At 40.7% G+C, this 15,849-nt stretch overlaps 1 protein-coding gene across 3 annotated transcripts in view; it reads left to right on the forward strand.

Annotated features, from left to right (window-relative positions):
* The window catches only part of Fyb1 (FYN binding protein 1), a 126,860-nt gene extending 117,801 nt beyond the window's left edge, over positions 1 to 9,059 (forward strand). For all 3 annotated transcript variants that reach the window (XM_050138943.1, XM_050138945.1, XM_050138944.1), the window contains 3 exons: positions 2,671 to 2,704; positions 4,747 to 4,778; positions 7,136 to 9,059. In XM_050138943.1, coding sequence (XP_049994900.1) covers positions 2,671 to 2,704; positions 4,747 to 4,778; positions 7,136 to 7,158 — 89 coding nt within the window. In that variant the 3' untranslated portion in view covers positions 7,159 to 9,059. The remainder of the gene's footprint in view (positions 1 to 2,670; positions 2,705 to 4,746; positions 4,779 to 7,135) is intronic.
* The last annotated feature ends 6,790 nt before the right edge of the window (positions 9,060 to 15,849 follow it).

Here is a 15,849-nt window from a genome sequence, read left to right on the forward strand (position 1 = left end):
AATTTCTTTTTTTTTTTTTTTGCTTTCTTTTTTTTTAACAAAGCATACTCATTGGAAAAAATTTGTTCAGAAACTTCAAAAGTCAGTCTGGACCAGCTGCGTTAGCACACACCTAAAATCCCAGTATTTGGGAGACTGACTGAGGAACAGCACTTGAAACCAGGAGTTCAAGGACAGCCTGGGCAATGTAGTGAAAACTCACCTCAAAAGTAGTAAAAAGTAAATTGAATGAATGAATGAATAAAATGTCTCAAGTCATTATGGTAGAAAGACTCAGAAACAATACAAAGAGAGAGAGCAAAAAAGGAGAAAGATTAGTTATTGTGAAAACCAAAAATGATAAATTACATTCAGTTTTAGACACCACTCACTATGTATCATTTCCTTTCAAGTTTGACGTTGGTTCACTTGCCTGAGCGAGTCCACACAATACAATTATATGTTTTTAACTGTGGGAGGCCAAATTCAGCAGCTTAACTTTATTTTCTGCAAATACAACACATGCAGCAAACAGGCAATAGATCCATTTCAATTAAGGAAAAATTGAAAACTACAAAACCACGTTAATTTCTATTTTTTTCAAGGCTATTATTTATTTCCTTAGAAATTCCATATTTCTAATGTCCTCTCATGGGTGAGTTGTTAGTCCTGAGACACATCTATCCCATGGCAAGCCAGCATTTCAGGAGGAAACTGAAGGGCACATATGGGGGATGGGTGTTACATTCCTAACTGTTCTACCCCACCACATATCCCAAGATATTTGTTCCAGCCACTGTGTTCTGCTCTGTGAGCGGGAGTCTTCCAAATAACAACTTTATGTGCCATGTGAGAACCCTGGGCACATCAGCTTCCTAATATTGCAAGGCAAAACATAGTGACCGTTCTGAACCATAACCATGACTTTGTTTTGTTTTGTGGGTTCTTTTGTATTTCCTATTAATATCTCATATTGGTAAGTGAACATGAACCATGTGAACAATGAGAACATTTTCTTTTTGCATAAAAGAAGAGAATTTCTGGGAACTGCACTGCCAAGATTACATGGCGACCCATGGCAAGTCACTCATTTTGACTCTATCATGAGCCGTCCTTGAATAGCATACAGTCTTAGCACTTGAAAGTGCTAGACAGCAAAGGCCTATGTGACGTTAAAAGTCAGTAATCCTGTAAAAACACTATGTACGTGGTTTTATAGTTAGTGAGCCCTACATCATCACATGATCAAAGAACTAAAATAGGGTGGGACAGCCTCATCCCGCATGTGACCACCTACATTTTCCTAAATATTCAGTCATTGATACCTCCCTTCCTCCCCTCACATATGCGCAGCAAAGAAGAGACAGAGAGAGGGAGAGAGAAAAAAAAAACAGAATTAAACAATAGTATCTGCAAAGGAATCATCAACAGAGGATAAAGATGTAAGCTCTTGAGAGTATAAGAGAATATAGCTTTTAGAATTAACTCATAAAGGTGAGATGATTAGCTTTACATTATTAATTATTAACCTTGACCATGTAAGGGACTGTTAGTAGTGGTTTAACCAGGTCTGCGAATTTTTTATCATAATTGTGTTTTAAATTAAAAGTGATTTAATTGAAAAGTGAAATTACCTAAAAACATCAGCAAATAATAATCGTAATCTTCAAAAAGGTGATTAAGTCATCTTTAGTTTTAATTTCACAAACTTTATTTCTCATAATCTTCCTGGGGATCTTTTTAATGAAGACATTGAACATTAGAAAAAGGTCTAGTCTTTATCAACAGGTCATAACTTGGTGCGTATACTGCTAAGGCCTGGCAACCTGAGTTCAATCCCTGCAACTCACATAGGAGGGAACAGATTTCTGCCCGTTGTCTTCTGACCTCAAAATGATTATATTAAACAAAATAAACCCAATTCAGAAAGCCAAATGCCCCATGTTTTCTCTCATATGTAGAACCGATATCTGAGTGTGTATGTGGGAGGGAGGCCTAGGAAGAAGAGCATAGGAGGGGAAAGGGGGACCTTGGAGGAAGGAAAGGGGTAATGGAATTTGTGTGGCAAGAAAACAGAAGGGAGAGTCTTTGGAAGGAGGGAGGGAATCATCAAGAGAAGGGCAGGAGACACAGGGAAGGCAGCCAGAGAAGGAAAGAAAAAAGACAAAAATATAAGGATTTATGTGTGAAAATACCATAGTGATGTTATCTTTTTTTTGCTGTCTTTAAAATATTAATAAAAGGAAAAACATAGGTTAGGAGAGGGATCAGTGATAGATGCTAAGCGGGGGGGGGGAATAAGCGTGGGTAACACGGGCATAAACATGATCAAATTACCTTCTGAGCATGTTCTATATAGATATAATTATTTAATATATTATCTTTTTAAATATTTTTAAAAACCTGTCTGTGTGGCTGTGTCATGAGTGGGTGCCTAAAGAGTCCGGAATAGGGTATAAGATCCCCTGGAACTGGAGTGATGGGCAGTTATGAGTTATTTGATGTGATTCTGGGCATCAGAATGTGTGCTGTGGATAAGAAGGGGCCCTTAATCTCTGAGTCATCTCTCCAGTCCCTCGGAATACTATCTTATTATAATTAGTCCCTTGTATGTCAACTTTGGGAACTAGACATTAAGTAACTTTCAAAGCTCTATCTGGAATTAAATACATTTCCTTTTTCCCATTATAGATGGCTATGTTTTTCGGAGTTACCTGGTGGACAAGTAAGGCCATCATTTTCTTCTATTATCACTGTATTTGTTAAGAGACTCTTCTGGTTTCCTTAAGGAGTTATTTCCAGAATGCCATGGATTGAGCAATGTATTATATTTGTTTCAATATAGTAGTACCAATAACAACGCTGAATATGCTCATCTGAATTAGAAAGAAAGTCTATCTCACTCATGGTGAATAGTCTTATATACACATTGAGCTGTCTGTTCAGCAAACCCTGAAGACACACAAGGAAAGCACTACCCTTTCCACTAATTGTTTGCATTTTGTTTATTAATTACTATAGTATTAGAACAGAACTAGCTAGATCCAAATGGTGTTGCCGTAGGTACTAATAACATCAGTTAATAGCTCATAGTTTAGCTCCTAACTGAAGATTTTTCTATATTCACACCGAGCATAGTGCTCTCTTCTGTTGCCTTATTGACAGTATGTGCCCTCAAAAGACAGTAATCAATGACTCTTGTATTCTTATGAATAAGACCTTTTCACTGTCTGTCACAGCCTGGTACTTGTAAGCCCTTGGATTCCTCTAAAACACTTTAAGATTCTGCAGCAAGACACCCAGAGCAGAAAATTAACCCCACTATATTTGTAAAAACTGACATAATGAAAGAATCAGGGATTCACAACCCATTTACCATAAGCAGCAGGACACCCATGTGAACAGGGCATTGCATGTTAAGAGTTCTGTCCGCGAACCAATAGATAGAGGACAGGGGAACGGCCCTAACATCTGTGTTTTCTTCAGCATCTGTATTACACTGGTGGGCACGGGATATCTGAGAGGCTTTGCTCTAAGAAAGATGCAGATTTTCTGGGAAGAACGTGTCACAGATAGGAGCACATCGTCATCTGTGATGACTGCAGGATGGTTAAAAGAAAACGGAGAAAGGACACTCAGTGACTGTTGGCTCGCTACCTGTTAAAAGGCATACATCAATAAACATTTGTGGACTAAACAGCAGGAAAATCTGTTCTCTGCATTCACATCAGATTTCCAGTAGTCAGATGCTCCCTCCCCCTCAGAGACAGGGCCCAAACAGAAGACATAGGGAGCGTACAGCATCTGCCACAGTTGGCAGAAACAAGGAACCTCATGCTGCTGCTGCTGCTGCTGCTGCTGCTATAAAGCCCAGAGATAGGTAGGGCAGGAACCAAGAGCATGTCCACCCTAAGTGATGCAGCTTCCTCACAGCTCTGAAGCCAGGCACTGCATCCTCCATTTCAAGATTATGGTCATAATTATAATATAGTATTATATTGTTTATAAATCACTCATTTGACTATGTGCCCTTACAATCAAAGCTTACATCTGGCTCATAGTTGTCTCCCAGCATATGAGAACAACTCAGTGTTTGTTAATGAAACATTTCATAAAGCTGCAGGGCTAAGCAAAACCTGAAAGTGTATAAAAGTAGCCAGAATTACTGCAGTGGATGTGATCTTCACAATAAGTAGTAATATAAGAAAATTCGATGACTATATATTCCACAGGTAGTATTTAAATACTTTAAACTTGATATTTAGGCACCATAACTAGAAGCACGTGAAAACAAGATAGCCATTTTCCATGCCAAATATATTGCATTCATTGAAAATTTGAAACATTTGAAACTCAAGTAAAGGTGTAGATCTAGTAAGAATGACTGTCAAAATTCATTGCACTTTTGGATTGAGGCCCCTGGATGAGGGTTTTGCCTTGGCAGCTCAGTTTGTTTAGTTCTGTACCCAGTTCTTAGGGATTCAGGGGGCCTATGACCTTGGCAGCACTCAAAGTAGGGCATGATCTGTGCTCTCAAAACATGTGTCTATTATTCGGTTTGTAGAATGAACGAGAAGTCAATAAAGCGAGGGAAGGAGAGCTTGAGGTGGATGTAAAATCTTTGTCCACTTACACATGCACATCATAGCCTCTCTTTACCTCTCATGGTTCTGATATATGGCAATCATATTGCTGCTAGCTTCTATATATTGATGTTGGGAAGATATTCTCTATACAATAAAAATTGTGGTTTTTCTGTGTTTACAGTGATGGAGAAATCTATGATGACATTGCTGATGGTAAGTCTTGTGTAGCTCCCACCATGGTAACTGAGAAAACAGCTTGCTCACTGAGAGCCATCAGATATGATCAGAATTTGAGTTTCTTTAAAATGTGAGGAAAAGTAATGGTCTGGTGTCGTAGAGAGAGGGAGAGGTTCATCTTCACACACGGTTAGGAAATTAAGTGAAAAGAAAAGAGTATTTATTCTCCAGAATGAGAAGTATAAAACAGCCATGTAATCCTAGCACTTGGGCGGTAAAGGCAGGAAGATCAGAGTTAAAGGCCAACCTTAACTACACAGTGAAAGTTGGGGCAAGCCTAGGCTACATGAGACCTGGGTCAAGAACAACAGAACAGGAAGAGGTAGAAGGAGTGAAAAGGAGTGGAGGGAAGGGAGAACTCTTGGGTAAATTTTGTATTGTAGCATGAGTTAAGAGTTGCTGCGCTTTTTTTTTTTCGCTTTTTTTTTATCAAAGAAATGCATTTGTCATTAATAGGTAGCTTGTTTTAAAGCGAACAATATTTATATCACAGCAACCATAATGCCCAAGAAGCTAACAATGGATTATTTTTGCAGCCTATAAAATATGAAATTAACAAGTCCTAAATGAACAAATGTAAAGCTGACAAATGCTAAAATCTGTGACTAAAAAACCTTTGATCAACAAACAGATACATATTTCATAACTGATAATGCTACTAAAATCATCAGGTATTTTTAAATGATGATTTAAAACATTAATCTCAACAAAACATGTGCAGTTGTCATGTTGCCCTTTGGCTGGTGTGTGTATGTGAATGTGTGTGCTTGTGTATGTGAGAGTTTGCTTGTGTTTGGGTGTGTGTGTGTGTGACTGTGTGTGTGTTTTGTTTTGTTTTGTTTTGTTTGAGAAAAGGTCTCACTACATAGCTTCTGCTGGCCTGGAAGTTGCTCTCTAGACCAGGCTGGCCTTGAACTCACAGAGCTCCACCAGCCTCTGCTTCCTGACTGCTGGGATAAAGGTGTTTGCCAAGATACCTGGCATCATCCAGGGTTTTATTGTTGTTGTTGTTTTTTTTTTTTTTACGTCAGTCCTGGCATCAAACCTATTCCCATAACTTGCAAGCAAATGCTTTTCTGATAATCACCTCCCAGCTCCGACCTTTTAGTCTTTAGCTTGAGAAACTTGTCAATGCTTAACTAATTTCATTTCCAAAAAGTGATGTGATGCCTGAATAATTAATCTTCAGTCTCATTTGATGAAGAATAAATCTGTCTAGGAATATTGTTGAAACTGGGCTATCAATGAAGATGTCTTAGGGTTTTTTATTGCTGTCTTGAAACACCATGACCAAAAGCAAGTTGGGGAGAAAGGAGTTTATTAGGTTTACACTTCCACATCATAATTCATGATTAAAGGAAGTCAGGACAGGAACTCAAACACGACAGAAGCCTGCAGACAGGAGCTGATGCAGAGGCCATGGAGGGGTGCTGCCTACCCACTTGCTCCCAATAGCTTACTCAGCCTGCTTTCTTGTAAAACCCAGGACAATCAGCCCAAGGATGGTGCCACCCATAATAGGTTGGGTCTTCCCCTTTCAATCACTAATTAAGAAAATGTTCTACAGGCTTGCCTGCAATCTTATAAAGGAGGTTTATCAGCTGAAACTCCCTCCTTTGTGTTGACTCTAGCCTGTGTCAAGTCGACATAAAACTAGCCAGTACAGAAGGTGAAATATCTCGCATTTCGCTTAAGTAGTTTTGTCTTCTTAATATAAAATAAGAAAGTTTTACTTTTTTTCTAAATTTTAATTTAGGAGAGATTGAATTTCCCAGATTTCTAACTTTAAGCCCTTAGGGCATGTTGTATATAATCTGTATTTAAATTTTTTGTGGCCAGTCGTGGTGGTGCAGAGCCAGCACTTTGGGATATGGAAGCAGGAGGCTCAGGAGTTGAAAGTCCTGTCCAATGATCATTGAATTCGAGAGCCACTGGGCTTCATGAAGACTTGTTTCCAAAACCTTAATAGGGAGCTGGAAGAATGAATGACTCAGTAGGTGAAGCTTCTATTGCAGTCATGCGGACCTGAGTCTGCTGGCTAGAACACACATGAAAATGACAGGCACAATGACACGGGCTTGTAATCCCAGTCCTGGGGAGGTAGAGACAGGAAGACAGTCCCTGGGGCTCCCTCTGATTAGTGGGACTGGAACCAATGAGAGACCCTGTCTCAGAGAAAGCACATGGTTCCTGAGGATGTTGCTAGAGATTGTCCTCCAACCTTCACAAACACGTGCATATGTACCTGCACACACACGAACACATACACACACACACAGAGATGAACATATAAAAATAATGAGTGAATGAACTAAAGTTTTCTTTTCTTTCAGGTTGCATCTATGACAATGACTAGCACGCGGGTCTGTTCATTCTGCTGTGACCAACATGAATTTTAATTGGAATGTTTTTGGGTATCCTAGGAAAAAAAATGAATGTACAAAATGAAATTTCAATCTCTTTATAAAAATTTGAAATTTAAAGCTCGGAAAATGAACTCTTTACTATGTCAGAAGATTGGCAGTGAGATATAAGAATTCATCTCCTTTCTTTGTTTTCATTTTCTTTTGTTCAGGGGGCTCTTACTTTGCAGTTCAGGCCATCTTCCAGCCTCAGCCTCCCTAGTGCTTTGACAACAGACATGAGCCACCACATCTGGCTTAAGGATCCCATTTTACTTCAGTTATGCTTATAAAGGCACTATTTTTCTTTTTTAGACAACCATTAGGGACTCTTCCCCATTCCCTAACCCTTTTCAAAGAAATAAAGAAAAAAGAAAGCCATCCCAGAGGAAGAAGAAAGAAGACTATACAGCAGGAATTCTTATTTTTAATCCCACAAGAAGACAACCTATTGCTCATGCTGTCCTTACAGCGCTTGCTCAAATTACCTACTCAGAAAAGGCGGAGTTTCTGAAAGGCAATGGAGCAGCAATACATTAGTCTCGAAGTGTTCTCTCTCTGTTCACTGTGAAGTCAAGTCAATCACTCACTAAGCATGCTTTACGTTCTGTATGTACATCTAAGATTAACCTGTACAAGAGTCTAAAGGAAGTCTTAATTTGTGGGTTCCAGCACACATGGTTGAATCTCAGACTTTGTTTAGACTCTCTTATTGATCATGATGCTACCTTGGCAATATTCATTACCCTTCGATGTCCTTATAACATAGGATTCAACTACATTTATCTCAACATTTTCCACTACCAATTATTTCAAGCTTTTATGGTTTCCCCATCTCAGATGCACACTTCAGAAGGTTTTTTTCTTTTTTCTTTTAAATCATTGATTAAATACTGATTAATATATTGTATATGTAAATTGCAAAGATCCAATGGAATTTCTGAAAAGTGACCTCCCCCCATTGAATTTTTTAAAAGTCAAGAATTGTATGGGATAGAGAGATAACTCAGTTGGTAAAATGCTTGTATGGCAAGTGCAAAGACTGAATTCAATCAACACATCCCAGATGACAATCATGTGTGCTGACCAGTACTTGGAATCCCAGTGCCAGGGAGACAGAGATTGGAGGACCCCTGGGGTTCACTAGTAAGCCTGTACGTCCTGAGTGGTGAGTTCCACACCAAAGAGAGACTCTTGTCCTAGGAGATGGACAGCAACTGAGGAACAACAGTCAGGTTATCCTCTGGACGCTACACATATATGCCCGCACATGCATGGGAACATGCACACACAGACTGAAAAATCTGTAAAGTAGCTCCAGGTCTTCAGAAGGTTAGATTCAGGGTTTCTATTAAGTGTTTTGAAATGTTAGAAATGTCAGCTTCTACAGCTCAGTTTATAGGCTGCAGGGCTCTGAGTCTCCTGGGTGGGCAATGATTCATCTCAGCTAGCCTTTGATTGGAAGTTCTTCGGTGGCATTAGCCAGCATGCTTCGTTGTGACGAACTTCTTTTGTCACTAGATACAAATTTCATGGCTCAAAAGTGACTGTGTGTTAACTTTGGGATCAAATATAGGTTAAATGCTGACTGTATTTCCAGTAATTTTCTGTGATTAAGAGTAGCACAGATTCAATGTAAATGTTAGGCTTTAAAAATCCCAAATTAGATCAAGAGACTCTTTCAGCTTTGGTTTATATTCAAAGAAATGGGCGGATACCGGTGAGAGACTTATGTAATAATTATTTAATATATATTTGAAGTGTTAATTTTAATATACTAAATGTGATTTTGTTATCGATTGTGTGTGGAATTTTGTCATGTGAGAAGAGTGGCCAATTAAATAAATACCTTTCCAGCAAGTGACGCGGCCTCCCACTTCTTGGACTCATCAAAGTCATCAGCTTTCCTCTCCCTTGACTTGGTGCTGTCTACAGAAGAGCCCTATCTTCACCGTCCTCCCTGCGTCTTGTTCAGCCTCCTATTCCCAGCCACTCGCCCTGCTGCCTCTTGATACATTGTTTCCTATTTTGTCTTAGTAATAGGTAACTAAGTACAATTCTCTCCAACTCCCTGCAACAGAAACTTAACCCATGTTCAGAATGCTAAGAGAACAAGACATCATGACCTGAATTCAAAGCCATAACCAAGCGTCCCTTTCCTCCTAACTGCCCTCTGAGCTGCTTCCAATATAAACCATTCAGGCCCTTTATTCTCCTTCCACCTTTCTTATCTCCTCCCTGCTCCTTCTCTTTCCTTTGTCACATCTCCTCTCTCCTTTCTTCTTTCCCCACTTCCTCCCCACCTTTAACTTCGATGTGAGTAGTTTTCCCTGTATATTTAAAATACACTAAAATATTCCTTAGCTGTAAGAAAACCCGCAATTTTAACTTGAACCCAAATACTTCACCTACAACCTATTTCAACATTCCCTTTCTCATTCCCTTATCTTTAAATGATGAACTGCAGGCACCCGCTGTTACCACGTGCCTCAGATTCTTCTAGTTGTTCTGAATCGGATGACCCAAAGGCTCCCAATACTGTGTTTGGGAGAACATCGCGAGGTTTGTATGAAGATCAGGATCCCTGCAGGTTGTCCTAACCAGTGATTGAGAATAACAGGGGTGGAAGGCACATACAGACTCTTCACAAAGCAAATCCAGTTGAGGCCTCTGCAACAACCTTGCTAACCCCTCCACAGAGTCCCAACCATCCTACCTCCTGCCTTTACTAGAGCAGGTGTGCCCTGCTATTACCAGGCTCCTCACCTTCCTGGCTGGCTCTCTCGCGCAAACCTGTTCCTTCCTGTCCACTGAAAGAAAACTCCTGCATTTTCAGCTCACCTTGGTGTCCGGTTTCTAGGGAAGCCAGACTTCTCTGCAACACCTTTGTAGAAATACCCGGGTGTCTCTCCTGTCCTCGGTGATTCTAAACTCTGCCACGTTGACAATGAAGATGAAGTACTTCGAGGCTCTTTGGGGACATCACATAGGAACAGCTTTAAAGTGATGGTAGCAGCAGCCAGGTTGGAGCCATCTGGAGACTGAGCACAGTAAAGCTGAAAGATTAGTAAAACCTGTACCTGTCAGGGCAGTGGTGGCGGTGGTGCCTGCCTTTAATTCCAGCACACAGGAGGCTGAGGCAGAGTTCAAGGCCAGCCTAATCTACAGGGTGTGTCTCAGGGCAGCCAGGGCTACACAGGGGAAACTCTGTCTTGAAAAAACAAAACCAACCAACCATACAAACAGAACTGTATCTGAACCCTGGGATAAACTGAATCAGAATTTGGGGGAGTAATTTTGAGAAACCTTTTTAAGTAACCCTAAATATGAGTTTGAAGCTACTTTGGAGCATTCCTCCTCCCTCCCCCGTTCATCCTTCGTCATGTTCTCAAGATCCACTCAGTCTCCAGATGGCTCCAACCTGGCTGCTGTTACCATCACTTTAAAGCTGTTTCTATGTGATGTCCCCAAAGAGCCTCGTAGTAGTTCATCTTCATTGTCAACGTGGCAGAGTTTAGAATCACCGAGGACAGGAGAGACACCCGGGTATTTCTACGAGGGTGTTGCAGAGAAGTTTAACCGAGGAGGAAACACATTCTGAGTGTGGGCAACACTCTCCCTGAAACCGCGGATAGAATAAAAAGGAGAAAACAAGCTGAGCACTCATCTCTCTCTGCTCCCGGCCACAGACACACTGAGACTAGACACTCCACCCTCCTGCTGCCACGCCTCTGCCACATGAAGGACGCTCACTGTCTTAGTGTTCTGTTGCTATGGAGAGACACCGTGGTCACAGTCACTTTTATAAGGGAAGACTTTTAGTTGGGGCTGGTTTACAAGTCCAGAGGTCTAGTCATGGGTGGGAAGTGTGGCAGTATGCAGGCAGACATGGTGCTGGAGAGGTAGCTGAGAGTTCTACGTCTGGATTGGCAGACAGCAGAAAGAAAGCTCACCCTCATTGGCAAACTTCCTTCAACAAGGTCACAAGTCCTAATAGTGCCATTCCCTATGAGCCTAAGGGGGGCATTTTCATTCAAACCACCACATTCTACACCCTGAGACGCACAGGCTTGGTCATATCATAATACAAAAATGCATTCAGTCCAACTTCAAAAGTCCCCATACTGCACAGGAGTCTCAACAATGTTTATAAGTCCAAAGTCATCTAAGTCTCTTCCAAGACACATGCAATCTCTTAACTTTAAACCCTTGTAAAATCAAAAGGCAGATCACATACTTCCACATAATAACAGAGACTATACATTACCATTCCAAAGGGATGGAAAGGAAGCACAGTGAGGAAATGCTAGACCAAACAAGACCAAAAACCAGCTGGGCGAACTCCAAACCCTGCATCTCCATGACTGATGTCAATCTGCTCTTCAGATCTCCAACTTCTTCCTTCTCTGTTGACTACAGCACACCTTTCTCTCTTGAGCTGGATCTACTCCCTGTTAGCAGCTTTCCTTGACAGGTATCCCATAACCTGACGTCTCCAACATTCTGGAGTCTCCAGGACAATCCAGGCTTTACCTTAACAGCTTCATGCAATGGCTTCTCAAGGCCTCCATGAAGGGACATCCCTGACACACATCTAGTCTCAGCAGCTTTCCTTGGTCACATGGCAGGATATTCTACAACCCCTGTCTTCTGTCTTTAACCCTAAAGACAGAACCATGTAGTCAAAGCTTCTAAGTTTTGCTGCTTGCAGGGGCTGGAACATGTTCCCCATGTTCAAAGACATTTTCACTAATTCTGTTTTTGATGGTTGCCTTCACTGCCTAAACTTGGCTGTCCTGGAACTTGCTCTGTAGAGAAGCCTAGCTTCAAACTCAGAGATCCGCCTACCTCTGCCTCATGAGTGCTGGCATTAAAGGTGTGTGACACCACACTGGACCCTAAACTTTTCTTTAATTTCCTTTCACAAGTTGGAAGTTTAGCTGGGTGGTGCCTTGCCCCGAGGATACCACTCCTTTTATTCTATTTAGCAGCAGGCTTTTCTTTTAATATGCTGATCTCCTTGAATGCTTATCTCCTTGTAGTTCCGTTACAGTTCCTGGTTCCCCTTTTTCTCCCCAAGCTGTACGGTTTGTATTTTTCTTTGCTCAGCTTGCTTCTTTTCATTATAGACCTGCTTAAGACTGGACACTAATAACCACATACTAGTCAGTAGTAAGCTGTTCTGGCATTTTCTCTGCCAATGCTGCGAATCCAAAAACATCTTCAATATGGCCTGAGGCAGAATTTTTGTACAAAGGCAGAAAACAGTTACCTGCTTCACAGAAACATCACTGAAACAAACTCTAGGCCACTTCCTAATATTCTTTCCCTCTGAAACCTCTTGAGTCAGGCCATCACAATTCTACATTGTTCTCAGCACCACCGACTTCTCTGCTCCTACTAGTGTGTCCCATTAGTTCCCACTTAAAGCATTCAACTGCTTTCCTAATCCAAAGTCCCAAAGTCCACATTCTGACAAGGATCATAGGTCTATCAAAAACAATACCCCACTTCTGATACCAACTTCTGTATTAGTTAATACTCTATTTCTGTGAAGAGACACACTATGACAATGATAGCTCTTATAAAGGAAAACATTTAATTGAGGCTGGCTTACAGGTTCAGAGGTTTAATCCATTATTATCATGGTGGGAAACACTGTGTCACGCGGGCAGACATGGTGCTGAAGAAGTAGCTGAGAGTTTTGGGTCCTCTGCAAGAGCAGCAATCTCTCAGCCCCAAAATTATTTTTAAAGACTATCAGAATGTGTTTGGTATACACTTTAAGCTCAAAATCATATTCTTCCATTGTTTTCTTGAAAAATCCTGTTCTCTATCATTCTGACTCACTTTTTGAAGATCTATCAACAAATAATGGTTGTATCCTATGGAAAAACAATGGTACTTATGATGAGAAGATGGCAACTTGATATTCAGCGTTTGGTCTGGGCATGGTAGAGAGCAGTGAAGACCGTGGCAAATTATACAATATAAGTTCTGGGCACAGGAGTAAGTTGCTAATTGTGGTAGATGTTTTTTTATTCAGCTCTCCGAGATGCCCCTTCCTAACCTTCTAGCTACTGTGTCCTTTGAGCCTAACCTTTATCAGTTCCCTCCAGAGGATCACTTGACTTTTAGCTTCTATTCCATGTGACCCATGGGGAATAGCAGCAGTCTGTCAGAGATACCAAGAGTGAGGATTCTTCAGAATCTCTCTGGAGGAGTTCACACAGCTGGTTGTGTCCTTGCTTCCCTGACGTTCCAGCTCACTCAGACAGACCTTTCCATAGGATACTGGCTTTCTGATTCCATTGTTTCTCCTTCAACTGGCTCCTTTCGGGATCGCAGACACACCCACTAAGTGTCAATCAAGGAAATCCCTCTTTATTTTGTAGTTTCTACACGCTGTCTATCCACCTTTAAATAAGCCTTTATTGTGTCCTCAGACTACTCAGTTTGAGTAACCATTTGTTTTGCACTTAACGACTTAATGACTCACTTATAATGGCTTATGAGTCTCATGTCACAATGGTTTTTTTCCCAGAATCTAGATAGAAAGCTAGTTTCCCTGTTTCTTAACCATGCAAGACGCAATTAAAGAATATTTTAATATGAGCATTAAAAAATTATGGTATCTATGATGCCTTGGTGGTTACAAGCACTTACTGTTCTTGCAAAGGGCCCAGCTTCACTTTCCAGTACCCACATGGCATGATTTACAACTACCTTTAATTCTCACTCCAAGGGACTCAACACCCTCTTCTGTCCTCTTTGTATCTGGACTCACATCACACATCTACACATATGACTAAAAACAAGAAAATCAATTCTCAGTGTAAAATTGGTGTTTTCACATTCTTCAGAGTCTAGAACATTGCAAACACCATGGCTTGAAACTAAATAGAATTCACACATCTGTAATCCAAGCACTCAGAGGTGAGATCTCTGTGAGTTTAAGGCCAGCTTGGTCTACAGAGTGAGTTCCAGTACAGCCAGGGACACAACAGAGAAACATTGTCTCAAAAAAAAAAAATCTAAAATATAACTGGTTTGAGACACGTCCAGCTGAGCATAGTAGTCACTAGCTAAAGGTCAGGTTCTTACCAAAGACGATCAAAGAAATACCCTCTATGACATAAGTATGAACTCATTCAACTCAGTTCCTTGAAAAAGGTATTTGAGGGCAAGTAGAAAAAGACAAGATCTCCTGAAAATTGGGAGCATGGGTGCCATGGGAGAGGGTTGGGGGGGGAGAAGAAGGGAGGGAAGCATAGAAAAATGTATAGCTCAATAAAATCAATAAAAAAGAAAAGGGTATTTGAGATATTATAATATTTTTCAAAAACTTTCTAAACCGGGCAGTGGTGACACACACCTTTAATCCCAGCACTCAGGAGGCAGAGGCAGGCGGATCTTTGTGAGTTCGAGGCCAGCCTGCTCTACAAGAGCTAGTTCCAGGACTGGCTCCAAAGCAACACAGAGACACCCTGTCTCGAAAAACAGAAACACAAAAAACAAAAAATTTTCTGATAAGTTGGTGAGTTATATTTAGGCATGTAAGCCACGTCTTCCTTTTTAACTCAATGATCTTAATACATCTGTAATCAAATGTGAGGCAATTACCCTATCATATCTCTAAAAGCACTTCCTAAAGCACTTTCTAAAGTCAGGCTAGAATTCAGTCATAATACTTCAGTTAGTACAATGTGCTTGCTGAGCCTCACCCTAAGTGGGAGAAGCTATGTTAAATGAAGCACTGAAATCCTGTTGCCTCCCACATACCTCAAGGGACCAGCGTTTTCTCATTTTTAATATGTAAAGATCTCAAGGAGATGTACTAAGCTACGGTGGTTACCTAACCTTCAAGATATAAATAAATACGCAATGCTAGAAAACCAGACCACAAAGTAATAATAGACACATAAAGCTTGTTATATATTCATTTAGAAGAGATTCAACATTAAAAAAAAATCTCTTCTATTTGGAGAAGTAGACATTAGGAAGGAGTCTTGGGGTGCACTGGCTGTTTTTCTTGTTGTTGTCAAAAAATATCTAACAAAAGTAAATTTAGGAAGGAAAGAGTTATTTGGAGTATAACTCTGTGGGGTAGTCACCAGAGAACACAGATCTGACATGAGTTTAAGCCGATGGAAAGTCTTTATTAGACAGCCAAAGACTACACTGGGCACTGGAGATACCAGCATGGCCGTGACCCTCTCTCAGGGTGAGCTCTGAAGCACAGAAACCGTGTTCTGAGTTGACATACTTCACTTAACAAGAACAGTTGTCCTGAAATGGAACTACAGAAGCCAAGAGGCAAGGTTGGTACATTTAGAGACTTTCCCAGAACTATGGACTTTGATGGATTTGGTCTTTGTTTTCATTCCAGCAGGTGGTACTGTCTATGTGCTGAGTTTTATGGCCTGAATGGTATTTCCATCAAGCTAAGGTCTGGGGCCCTGTTACAGACACACAGTTTGAAGGTATAATCCACCGCGGAAGGAAAGACATGGCAGCAGGGCCGTGAAGCAGTTAGTCATTCAGATTTGACCTGTGATCAAGAAGAAGAAAGAGATGAATTTTATTCTCTCTAAAAATTTCCCCTGCCAAACTAAATAGCCTATTACTTTTAAATCCAGCATTAC

Source organism: Alexandromys fortis, unplaced genomic scaffold (assembly GCF_014885135.2).
Source record: "Alexandromys fortis isolate MF-2015 unplaced genomic scaffold, M_Fortis_MF-2015_v1.1 scaffold_37, whole genome shotgun sequence".
Lineage (NCBI taxonomy): Eukaryota > Metazoa > Chordata > Mammalia > Rodentia > Cricetidae > Alexandromys > Alexandromys fortis.